The sequence below is a fragment of the Oryza sativa genome, chromosome 8 (assembly GCF_034140825.1).
Source record: "Oryza sativa Japonica Group chromosome 8, ASM3414082v1".
Taxonomy (NCBI): Eukaryota; Viridiplantae; Streptophyta; class Magnoliopsida; order Poales; family Poaceae; genus Oryza; species Oryza sativa.
This window is the reverse complement of record NC_089042.1, coordinates 24,150,944-24,163,215: the sequence shown is the minus strand read 5'-3', so window position 1 is coordinate 24,163,215 and position 12,272 is coordinate 24,150,944. Positions and strand designations below refer to the sequence as shown.

At 46.2% G+C, this 12,272-nt stretch overlaps 2 protein-coding genes across 2 annotated transcripts; one reads left to right on the top strand and one right to left on the bottom strand.

Moving 5' to 3' along the window:
- Window positions 1-691: 691 nt before the first annotated feature.
- LOC9267730 (putative EG45-like domain containing protein 1) lies at window positions 692-2,734 on the top strand. The gene is made up of 3 exons (XM_015794898.3): window positions 692-866; window positions 1,175-1,463; window positions 2,151-2,734. Exons 1-3 carry the CDS (start codon window positions 755-757, stop codon window positions 2,161-2,163), a joined length of 414 nt encoding a protein of 137 aa, XP_015650384.1. The 5' UTR covers window positions 692-754; the 3' UTR covers window positions 2,164-2,734.
- Window positions 2,735-2,821: 87 nt separating this feature from the next.
- On the bottom strand, window positions 2,822-8,317 carry LOC4345880 (uncharacterized). Its single transcript, XM_015794894.3, has 4 exons — window positions 7,478-8,317; window positions 5,921-6,062; window positions 4,603-5,847; window positions 2,822-3,687 (listed from the first exon to the last, which is right to left on the bottom strand). Exons 1-4 carry the CDS (start codon window positions 8,158-8,160, stop codon window positions 3,100-3,102), a joined length of 2,658 nt encoding a protein of 885 aa, XP_015650380.1. The 5' UTR covers window positions 8,161-8,317; the 3' UTR covers window positions 2,822-3,099.
- Between the last annotated feature and the right edge of the window lie 3,955 nt (window positions 8,318-12,272).

The window sequence follows — 12,272 nt, the reverse complement described above, 5'->3', positions numbered from 1 at the left end:
TTGGCTGTCCTTCGGCCAACCCTTTTTAACTTGTTGCAGCAACTACCCACCGCCCTGTGGATCCAGTTGCATGTATTATGTAAGAAATAAAATGTTGCTGAGTTCCTTTGCTACTTGCCTCCTTGCTGCGCTTCTCGTTTGATGACAATGTGATGAGATGTCTCCAAAGGAAGCCTAATCTGCGAATGAACTAGTTTGTACTTGTGCTTCTCTTCACTGTCAGATAGGTTTGGCATTGTGCCCAAAGCTAAGGAAAATCCAGTTGTTTTGGATAGGCTTGTAGCTAGTCAACTATATTATCTTTATCATGTAGACTAGCCAGTCCACGACCATAACAGTGTACTTTCTACGTCCCAAAATAAACCAACATCGTATGTGATGTAATACATCCTAAAACAATGAATGATATATTTGTATTATAGGATGTGTCATATCCCACACGAGGTTGATTTATTTTGGGACGGGTAGTCCCGAAGAGAGGGAAGTGTCATCTTCGTCCTGGCATCCTTCAATTCCATCCACGAATAATGCGTATATATGCGTGGAAATATATAGCCTCACGACGAAGATTTGTCACATTTTCTTGCTTCATTGACTAGCACCAATCCATTCGCCCTTGCTCGCCGGGGAATCCAAGATCTTCCACACGATTTTCGCCTATAAAATGCACGGTAAACCAGGTCATTTTGGTGTGTGCTTTGCGGTATTAACTCGTGCTTTCCCTTCAGTAGTTAAGCGTAGAGAATTTGAGGCCATGGCAATCAGCAGAAGGAGCTCCATGCTGTTGGTGATGGCCTTAGTGCTTGGGACGGTCTCCCTTGCCACGGCCGCATCTGGAGTCGCCACCTTCTACACTCAATACACACGTAAAATTGAATCCACTAGCTAGTAATAACTAATTAAGTTGGATTTTTTTGCTTCACATGCTTCATAACAACATAAGCTTAAATTATAATTATGAAAAAAAAATTGAAACACTTTATTTTTCATTTTTGCATGCAAAGCATATGAAAGAACTGTTAAACTAAACTAACCATCTCTCTCTCTGATCTCTTGAAATTTACTAACCATGTCTCTAATCCATTCTCTCTCTCTATATATATATGTGTGTGTGTGTGTGTGTGTGTTTGTTTTGCTATATGACATAGCTGACCATGTATCTGTGTCTCTACAGCGTCGGCGTGCTACGGGAACAGGAACATGGGGAACATGGTGGCGGCGGCGAACGACAGGTTGTACAACAACGGCGCCGTGTGCGGGCGGTGCTACGCCGTGAAGTGCGCCGGCGCGGCGGCCGGCGGCGGCGGAGGCAACCCCTGCACCGGCGCCAGCGTCACCGTGAAGATGGTCGACAACTGCGCCAGCAGCGACGGGTGCACGAGCACCATCGACCTCTCCAGGGAGGCCTTCGCCAAGATCGCCAACCTCGACGCCGGCGTCATCAGGATCACCTACAACCCAACGTACGTATAGTACGCCCCCGGCTCTGGCCACACTCGATATAATTATTTCCTGCATTTTCGCTTTCGATTTCTGGAAGAAAATGTTTCTAACTGAATTTTCGCTTCTACTCGTTAATAAACTCTCACGGCTATATGTAAGGTCATCTTTTTAATATGAAGTTAAATGTAGATGGATAAAGAGTCGAGAGTGGTCTACAGTATTTTTTTTAAACATTAAACGGCAGGAGATTTGTCGGATATATTAGGAGAAAAAGAGTCTTACATGGGCCTTTAGGAAAATAAAAACAACGGAGAAGCAAAAGAGTGATTTGAGTGTTATAAAGGTAAAATTGTCCGATCCAATAAAAAATATTGAATACCCGGTCCAAAGTAAAAACATTGGTTAAAATATGATCCAAAGGAAAACATTGGTAATAAAAAATGGTCCAGAATAAAATTCACTCTAAGTTTATTTTTACGTTGTATACAATTATATCAATCAATCTATATTGTTATAATCTGAACCCACCATAATCAAACGTTGCAGATATTTTTCCTTTTCTTTAATTAGTGTGTTAATTACTTGACCAGTTGGCCTCTATAGTGGATGTGGTAGCTTTTTTTCAAGCTATCTTAATATAAAAAAAATATTGTGTTTGAGATTTTCCATATGAATGTGGTGCATTTCATCTCCTCTTTTTCTCTCAGGGTATGTCCGTAGAGTTTCGGAGCTACTTCCTCCATTTCACAATATAAGTCATTCTAGTATTTTCCACATTAACATCAATGTATCTAGATTCATTAATATCAAAATAAATGTGGAAAATGCTAGAATAACTTACATTGTGAAATGGAGGGAGTAGACCATATAATTATTATTATGGTCATCACATTTGCCACGTCGAGGCAAGAACCCAAGAAGGATAGATATTTCAGATTTTCAGTAGTAATATAACGCAATAATGTTCCTGGAAGAAAAATATAAGAGGAATGTAATAATGTTGGGTTCTGTTAACCCTAGCGGTTATGTCATCGTTAAATAAAAGAAAGGAATGTAATAATGTTGGGTTCTGTTTATCCTAGCGGTTATGTCATCGTTAAATAAAAGAAGTTCCCACAATGGTTTAGTGAATTAATGTTCAGCATGCATGTATTGATGTATTTTTATCTGCTGGAATATATAATTAGTAGAAACACCAAAGGTTCTAAGGCTGTAAGGCTGAAAAAAAAAAGAGAACTTTTGTATCAGATGATGATAGTGAATGTTCGTCATGAAAGAAGATTCGTCCAAATCGTTGTCGTATGGATTCTACCAGTACCAGGTCTATCACGCGATCAGCGTGCGATCAACTTGTACCTTTGTTGCCAAACAATAATACTACATCAAAATCTATCTCATAAACTCTTTTTGGATGATGGCTGCGTACAACCCTTGAATCTTACTGGAGATCCATCCTGCCAAAAGTACAACATTCAGTGGGTTTTTCTCTTGGGGTTTTCTTCACATTTCAACAGAAGTACGTACAGAAGAGAGTCCACAAAATACAGACATCGTTCCTAGATACCCTACTAAAACTCTGGGGTGCAGGCACACCGCAGCTAACCTTAGACCAAAGATCCAGCAACAGAAATGATTGTAGACCAGCCACAACAGTTATCATGGTTGCCATGGACCGTTATTGGGCGCATTAGGATTGCCTGACATCTTCTCCTTGCAAGCTGGGCAAATGAAACCAAACGAACCAGATTGCTGTGCATCAATGGGGCCAAAATGGTGGAATTGGCTGTTGCACCATATACATAACACTGGGAGCATGCCTTCACTGACCATCCTTGACAAAGATAGATCCCATCCTAGCTGGGCTGGAGGGCCATTGACCATCTGAGGAGTATAGCCCAATACTAGAGTTGGTTCAGACGTGGTCGGAATGTTTTGCCTGGCCATGCCCCCTGCAAACTGAGAGGAATCGGCTGGTGGTACAGAAGTAGGTGGCCTGCTTGCAAACTGAGAAAATCCTGTGGGCACAAAATTAGGTCTGGCCAAGCTCCCTGGTTGAGAGGGTCCAGTAGGCAAAGCATCGGTTCTGGCCATACTCCCAAACTGCGGCTGAGAGGGTCTGGTGGGAATTGAACTGTTTGCTGCCATGCCCCCAAGCTGAGGGGACCCAGACGCAGCTGGTCTAAGTTCTCCATAACCAGGCAATATCTGCTGCTTCTGACCACTAAATCCAAGTTGCAGATCACACTGTGTAGGAAAAATAAGATCAAATCAGCATGTAGGACACTCAGCATGAAATGTCATAGTCGTTCATGAGAGGAAAAAACCATTCACTCTATGCACACTTTAACAAAACTGGTAACAATGACAAAAGCAAAACAACTTATAAGCAATAGTCTTGAGAAACACAATGTTCATTTCCTCCTTTCCTATTGCATAGTCTAATTATACTGGTTGATTTATGTCAAATGAACTGACCTAAAGAGGCATTATATTACTGGGTTCCACTAGATTTACAAAAATAAAATATCGAAAGCATTTTTAAACATCACAGGAGTGATCAGACTAAAAAGAATGTTTGATGCAGTCTACCTGATCTCTGGTTGTGCTGCTGATTGGAACATCACCAACAGAACAAACCAGAGCGTAAACTACACATGACCAAAATTGTCCTACATAGGCATAAGATTGTTGGCATTCTGGCTAGTACTTGCTGAAGCGAGCAAGTTACAAGCAGTGGCACAATCATTGTATCGATTTTGCATAACACTACTAGTCCTTCCCAAAACCTCAAGCAGAAACTAGTGGGTAACAAAAGAGCCCATTATGCAGTTGGAATTGCTTCTATTAACAAAAGAAACCTTCCAGTTGACATCACTCCCCTTGCTTAAGTTACTGGCTGCTAGTGTGCTTGATTTAGGAAGTGATGAATCGTGGCTTGAAATATTAGGTCCTACGTGACTGGAGTTTCTATTACACTGGGTAGACTCCTTTCAGTGACACTGCCAGTCAAGATTTTATTATTATAAGCATCAACAGAAAATCTAGCTTAGTTACTAGTTTTGTTTTGTATGCTATCCATTCATTCATTTGTATCATACAGATGTCTGTTGCTATTTTTAAATGCACTGAACAGGAAATGAAGCAATCCATGTTACTTACAGGAGAGACTGGGCGCATGGCCAAACTTGTCTGATACACCATGGTATTGTTTTTGTTGCCAATATTGTTAGCTTCAGAAGCACCATTTTCATTAACATAACCAGCATTGAAAGATCTTGCAGCAATAGATGATCTGTCAGCTACACCGAGGGAGCTAGGAATTTTATTGTTTAATCCAGAACTGGGCAACACGATAGATGCAGCACCATCATTGTTACTGAAACTTCCACTAAAACCTTTTCCAGTAATGCATGACCGATTCACGTCATTAAGGGCAGTCGATGTTTCATTGTTCGCAGTTGCAATAGGAAAGGATATTGTGTTCAGGCGTGAATTGAGGTTGACATCTCTTGATTTCATACTATTATTAACCTCAGCATGCTTGGAAGCAGCTACTGCATGATCAATTATCTGGCCTTGACAATGGTTGGTAGTTCCAAAGGAGGAAGGTCTAAAACCTTGGTGTCTTCCTGCTTGATCGTTAAAATTAGTTGCTTCAGCAAAGCCACTAACCCTGCAATCCATGTGATCATTGGGCTGAGGTGCTGTTCTCGGAACAGTTCTATCAGCACAGTTCGTCACATTATTTCTATAAGTCCATGTGCTTGGAGCATCTGTGGTGGGAGGAATTTCATCAGGTCTACACCAAGTTTGATTATGCCCATTGAAGTTAGCTGGACAATTTGAGTTAAAAAGGTCTATACCTCTTGTACTATTGCCTCCATGTTTAGTTGAACAATTGTGATGCTGTGATCGTGCTTCACTAGCAGTAGTCTTCTCATTCAGTTGTGGTGATCCGACCAAATCTTGAAGGCTACATGACAAACCTGCAAAAGAATCGTTACCAACCTTTCCTGACAAGGTTTGTAGGAATGCTTCAGGAGTCAGCCCGTGATACTTTGCATGGGATCCAACGTGACCAAAGTACCGTGACTGTTCCTCAAACGTCTTATTACATACTGGGCATTCAAATTTCCCATCTTTGCCTATCACTGGCTCACCAAATTTGCCAACCTTGTTAATCTTACGCCTTTTAGAACCCATTTTGTGAAAAGTGATCAGGTGATGCGCATAGGCACTCTGACCATGAAAAGTTAAATTGCATTGTTGACATTCATAAGAATTTATATCATCTGCATCTGTTTCGTCTTGATCTCTTGAATGACTAGAAAAGGTAATAGAAGCAACTGGCAAAATACTTTGACTGTCCATACCTGTACCAATTTGGTGTTGAACACCTAAAACCTGCCACAAACCCAAAAATTAAACTAGACAAACTCAAGTTCACAAGATAAAGTGACATACACTTTCAACTTACATTAACACCATCGTCAGCACACAAGCCATGTTGTTGTGTGCTACCATACTCAATATTATCCGTTTTGAACTCCGGATACCCAAGAAGGGACATGAGGTATGCAGAAACCTCTTGGCAAGTAGCAAAACTCTGTCCCTTGGGGCTGGAAAGTACAATATGCCCATTTAGTACAGGGGAAAAAATGCGACAAACAAAATTATTGCGCTGAAATGATGCAGCCATTCACAACATATGTTCACTGAGCAGATAAATAGGCATGTATCTTAACACGTACTTTCAAACTAATAGTGATGAGAAGTGATCTTTACTATTATTACAACAAAATTATTCATCAACGACAGATGATAAATCTGAGCATATATGGTGGAACACCTGAGTTCTGTGGAACATTCGAGATAATGATTGAAATGCTCATGTGCTCTAGTCACTACTTCAAATAGGCATTGCAGTTAAATAAAGCAAATGAAAATTAATGATTGTTTTAGACACCATGCCATGGCCTTAATTCACTTTATCCACTGGTTCTCATTGACAAGTTGGATTAGGACCTGTGTATCAGTGAGAACTCGGCAGGAGAAGCAAATTTACACATACATGTGTTATGTTATGTACTTGAGATATCATATGTGCCATACGAATCTATCTTAATGTTTAACCTATGATATAGTAAGCATCAATCAAGCCATTGCTAGATAATGCTGCTGCAATCGCATAACATGCATGCCTTAAAAGCACAGATCAAATGAAGTGCCGAAAAACAAATATCAAAGGAATAAAACAAAACTCATTATCTTAAAGCAATAACACTCCACGCTGCTCTTATACTATGGTAGGCAAAAGTCATGTCTTTGCCCCCCAGAATATTCAGAATTATCATTTAACTAGTATGTCATTGAAACGACTGGGCTTTTGGGTCAATCCCCTTTAGATATTTCTTATTGCTTAAGGCATAATCCAGTACTAGGCTACCTTTGTATATTGAGGTGCCTCTAGATAAGGCAAAGGAAACAAACTAGTATCTAATACTACTAGGACTCCAATGACAAAACTAGGAAACTCTAATGGAGAAATAAGGAGTAGAATATCTATTTGTCTACTATGATTCTCCAATTGCTGCAGCACATGCTAATCCTGAGGCCAGCCATAGCATTTCCCCCTCGTCATGAAACAGCTCATCCTAGGGGGTGTTCAGTTATTGTTAACCAATAAGATTTATTCTTCCTTAGAAAGTAGGCAATCCACAGAATGACAGCAAGAAGGCCATGTTGAAAAAAAAATCAATCATTCAAAACTGTCAAGAACTGATCTGATAAACTTGTGCACGGATTGATTAGCATCAGTTGACTACGCTAGAAGAGTATAAAACAATCTTCACAAACCAAATCCACCACACATCCTTTGCAAGTTTGCATCTATAGTCACACATAACCGCATCTCTAAACATCATAGCAAGCATCCAGGCAGCTAGCTTATTGCAATTTATAACCCCCATTCCAGTTACTAACAACAGATCCCCTAACATTGCAGCATTTGTCAGTAAAGGATGATGAGGCTCACCTCACATAACTGAAGCAGTTCACCCAGGCCTTGCGGTCCTTCCGCTTGATCCCAAGCTGCAGCCTCCACCCGCTGGGGAGGTGATCCCCGAAGAAGGACGCATCAACTAACTTCCTCCGCATCCTCTGGCTCACCCACTGACCCGCGAGGCTAGAGATGAAGCCCATCAGCTCCTCCTCCGTGGTCATCCCCGCAGTCCGCTTCCCGAGCTCCGCGTCGTACGGGTCGGCAAGCCGTGAGAGGCTCACCAGATCAACGGAGACCCCCTTGGAGTTGGTGGTCAACTGGTCGGGGTCGGGAGACGGCGGCGCGGGTAGAGCTAGGGTTTGGATTTGGGGAGAGGAGGGGTCGTCGGGCGCGAAGAGGCGGCGGAGGTGGTAGGCGATGAAGCTGTCCTCCTTGTCGTTGCCCCTGGGCAGCTTGGCGGCGGCGGAGGGGGAGGGGGAGGAAGGGGAGGCGGCGACGGCGGCGGCGGCGCCGAAGCGGACGCGGGAGAAGGTCTGCTTGCGCGAGCCGGCGCTCTCGTTGAAGACGGCGCGGTCGATCTTCAGCGGCGGGAGTTGGTCGGCGTCGGGGCAGCTGCCCCCCGGGGCCACCGCGTGGGCTGAGGCGGCGGCGAGCGCTTCCAGGTCGGACTGCGAGAGCACGCGGAGGTCAACCACGGGGAACACCTCCGTCTCCATTGCACCCCCACCCCCCCCCTCCTCCGCCTTCCCCCCCACGCGGCTTCTTCTCCGGCGAGGCGACCGCCGCTGCGGCGGTCGGAGCTCCGGTGGGATGCGACCGTGTCGCTCGCCGGGGGGATGAGGTGGCGGCGGCGTAGTTGGGTTGGGGCTCCACGAGGAGAGAGAGAGAGAGAGAGAGTGGTTTGGTGTGAGCTATAGGCTGTCGTTCTGACCGTTGGATCTGGGCTTGGGTGGCGCGGCGCCGTCCGATGAGGAGAGAGGTGGGGGGACCGGGGGAAGTGAGGCGCGTCGCGCGCAACGACAAAATGGAGCCGCCCAAGCTTGACTTGGGCGGTTATGGATGGGAGCGGGGTGGGGGCTACAAGCGTAAATGCTACGTGGGCCGATATCTCATGGACCATAAACATATGGGCTGACCGATAAACAGAGTGAAGAAAGTACTCGGCCCATTAACCTTGCGCATCCGACATGAGGGGAAGATGGTGTAGGATTAGGAGGGCCCATTGCCCCATTGTGACGCTTGGGATCAGTAGGGCCCATTACGACGCGGAAAAAGTACACCGAAGGTCCCTCAACTTGTCATCAAGTTACAAAATTGTCCTCAAACCGTAAAACCAGATATCCCGCGTCCCTTAACTAATCAAAACCGGTCACAATAAGTCCCTCGGCGGATTTGATCCCGGTTTTATCTTACTTGGCGGCTAAGTCAGCGTGGGACCCACGTGGGCCCCCATGTTAGGATGCCACCTCATCACCTCTCTCTTATTTTCCCTCTTCTCCCTTCATCCTCTCTCTCTCTCTCACTTTTCTTGGCCGTGGCTGGGGCGCAGGCGAGCTTGACGGAGAGGCGGCATCGGCAGGGCGAGGCGGCGTCAGCGGGCGAGCGCGGTGGCGCAGAGCCGGTCTCCACCAGGCGCCGCCACATGCTCTGTGCGCCGCGCCGCCGCCTCCTCAAGCTCTTCACCCGCCTCACTGTCCTAGGCTCCCCCACCAAGCGCCACACCGCCACCGCTGATGGAGGTGCGCACGAGGCCGACAGATGTGGAGGCGGACGAGAGCGACGTGAGGGAGCGCGTTGTCGCCGCCATCGTAAGAGCAAGAGTTCGGGATGGGTAGGTCAGGTGCGCACCATGGCAGCCGTCGTGCTCCTCCGGTGAGTCACCATGGCAGCCGTCGTGCTCCTCCGGCCAGCACGGCTCCGACCTCTCTCTCCGCATGTCCTCGGCAGAGCGCGACGAGTATGTGGAGGCGGCGGAGTCAGCAGTGGCAAAGCGATTGGCGACAGGCGGCGCTGTGCCACGGCGCGACAACGAGGATGCGGACGGCGGGGTTGCCTCCATCGGCGCGACATCGGCTGCCAGACCTCCTCCTCTCCCCTCCCCCCGGCGGCCTCCTCCCCACAGCGCTACCTGTCGCCGGCTTGAGAAAAGTGAGAGAGAGAAAGGCAGAAAAGGGGAAATAAGAGGAAAGAGATGAGGTGGCATCCTGACATGTGGGGCCCACATGGGTCCCACGCTAACTCAGCCGCCACGTCGGACAAAACTGGGGTTAAAACCACCGAAGGACCTAAAGTAAATGGTTTTGTTAAGGGATATCATAAGTCTGGTTTTGCGGTTCAGGGACAATTTTGTAACTCAATGACAAGTTGAGGGACCTTCGGTGTACTTTTTCCTTTGACGCACGACAAGGGGATCGAGACGGCCCACTTACGCGTGGGAAAAATTGCTATTGCGAGAAGGAAAAAGTATATCGAAACCCTCAGCTTGTCATCGAGTTACAAAATCATCCCCTAACTGTAAAACCAGATATATGATATCCCTCAACTTACAAAACCATTCACTTTAGGTCCTTTGGTGGTTTTGACTCCGGTTTTGTCTTATGTGGCAGCTGAGTCGGTGTGGGACCCACGTGGGCCCCACGCGTCAGCCTCTTCTTCCCCTCCCCTCTTCATCTCTCTTCCTCTCTCTCTCCTCCCCTCTCCACGAGCGGTGACCGGCGAGGGAAAAGCTGAGCGCGGCAAGCCGACGGATGGGAAGGAGGTCGGTGGGGCGAGGCGGCAGAGGAGAAGGTTTGGCGGCGGCGACGGGGGAGAAGGGGACACCCCACACCAGCTGCAACTCTAGTCGGCGGAAGAACCGCGAGTCTTGCCGCTTCATGGCCCTCCCCACGCCAATGTCGCCACCACCGCCAGATGCCCCAAGCTCCTGTGAGCTCACCGGCGACCGCGATTGCCAGCGAAGAGAGGTAGGAGCGGCAGGAGCGAAGGAGGCCTGCAGGTAGTGAGGCGGCGACGCCTCACCAACGCCATGTATAGTGTGATTCCGGAGAGTGAGTCGGGTGCAGTCGGTGGCCGATGAGCGGCTTTGTCCCGCAGCAGTGACGAGGACGATGGTGACGAGAGAGAAAGAGATGGATGCAGCGGCGACGACAACAACGACATGTTGATGGATACGGCACTCCACGTCGGGCTCGTGGCACCTAGGTGGCGACCTGGACGGAAACGGCGCTCCGCGTCGAACTCAGGGCAGAGAGCGAGGAGAGTGGAGGGGAAGAGCGGCGCCGGCGACTGCATCTCTTCACACAGCGGCGACCCCTCTCTCTACGACGCCAGTCGAGCTCTGTGTCGCTGGTGCACAGTTCCTTCCCCGCTAGCCACTGGCTACGCCCGCCGCACCAACCTACTGCGCCCAGCCTGCCGGTCGCCGCCGTGGAGAGGAAAGGAGAGAGGAAGAGAGGTGGAGAGGGGAGGGGAAGAAGAGGCTGACGTGTGAGGCCCACGTGGGTCCCGCATTGAATCCACTGCCACATCAGACAAAACCGGAGTCAAAACCGCCGAGAGACCTAGTTTGCACTGGTTTTGCAAGTTGAGGGATGCATTTTATCCGGTTTTACGGTTTAAGAACGATTTTGTAACTCGATTCTAAGTTGTAGGACCGACCTTCGGTGTACTTTTCGCTTGCGAGGATCGTAAACTAATGGATGGTATGATGTTCCCTAGCCATCCTTCTTGGATAATTCTATATTACACTATATCCGGTTTTACAGGAGGTGATCGATTGTGCTAGCTATGATTGTACCTATTAGTTTGGTACAATGTAGCAACAATGGTAGCCAAAGAGGGCCATAGTTGAGAGGAGTTTTTAGGCAAATCCAACAATTAAGAGGGTGCAATCTGCAATGTGGATTTATCCCTATATTTTTTTTAAAAAAATGAACAATTGCTCTGGACACTTAAAAAAAGGGACTCTATGTGACAAACGGCTGAAAAATTTTGGGCTTTCAGCCGTTTTTTGCGCCGTGCGATTGATACACGCGTCGTCCATCCCTCCCCCTCCCCCTGCGTGCAATAAAATAACAGAGCGCGTAGCGCTTTGAGAAACAAATCCCACTCCTTTTTTATGGGCTTAGGTTTGTCTCTCACAGCCCACCGAAAAATATAAGAAAAAATACACGACGATTTATCTTAACAACATTGCCTCTAAGATGTTCAGTTCTCACTGAAAACAACTGAAAATTGCTAACAAATTACAAAACACAAAGCTACTGCTTGTTTGTCCCACTTTAAATACTAGCTCTAGGTGTTCAGATAAGGGGGCTTATGAACAAAATATGTTGAACTATGAATGGCTATTAGATGACAAAAATACAATCTGTTGTACTTAATTAAATTTTCAGGAGAGGCGTAGGTGTGTGATCTTGGCAAAAGGAAGGCTGAAGGAGTTGATATTACTCAAGGTATTCGAAGCTCCATTCGGATGGCCTATTCAACTAAAGAAAAAGCCAAAATTTAAATCTTTAAACTTAACTTTGACATTGATTTTGAGATATTTTCAACGTAGTTTCTTTTTCAGCATTGGCTTTTAAGTCACCGAAAACACATATATAAAAGTTTTACCTACGAATTTATTTTTATTCTCTAATAAGCCGTTTTGGCTTATTAGAAAAAAGCCAAACGATGAGGCCCTAAGAAAAACTAGATATAGTTGTGGTTACATTTTGCCTGGTGTGAAGCATGTAATCTTTTTGTTGTATTTTTTTCTACAGCTGGTTTATAAAACTAAAAACTTTACAAAACTGACAAAACTAAACATATAAATTGTGTTTCAGGT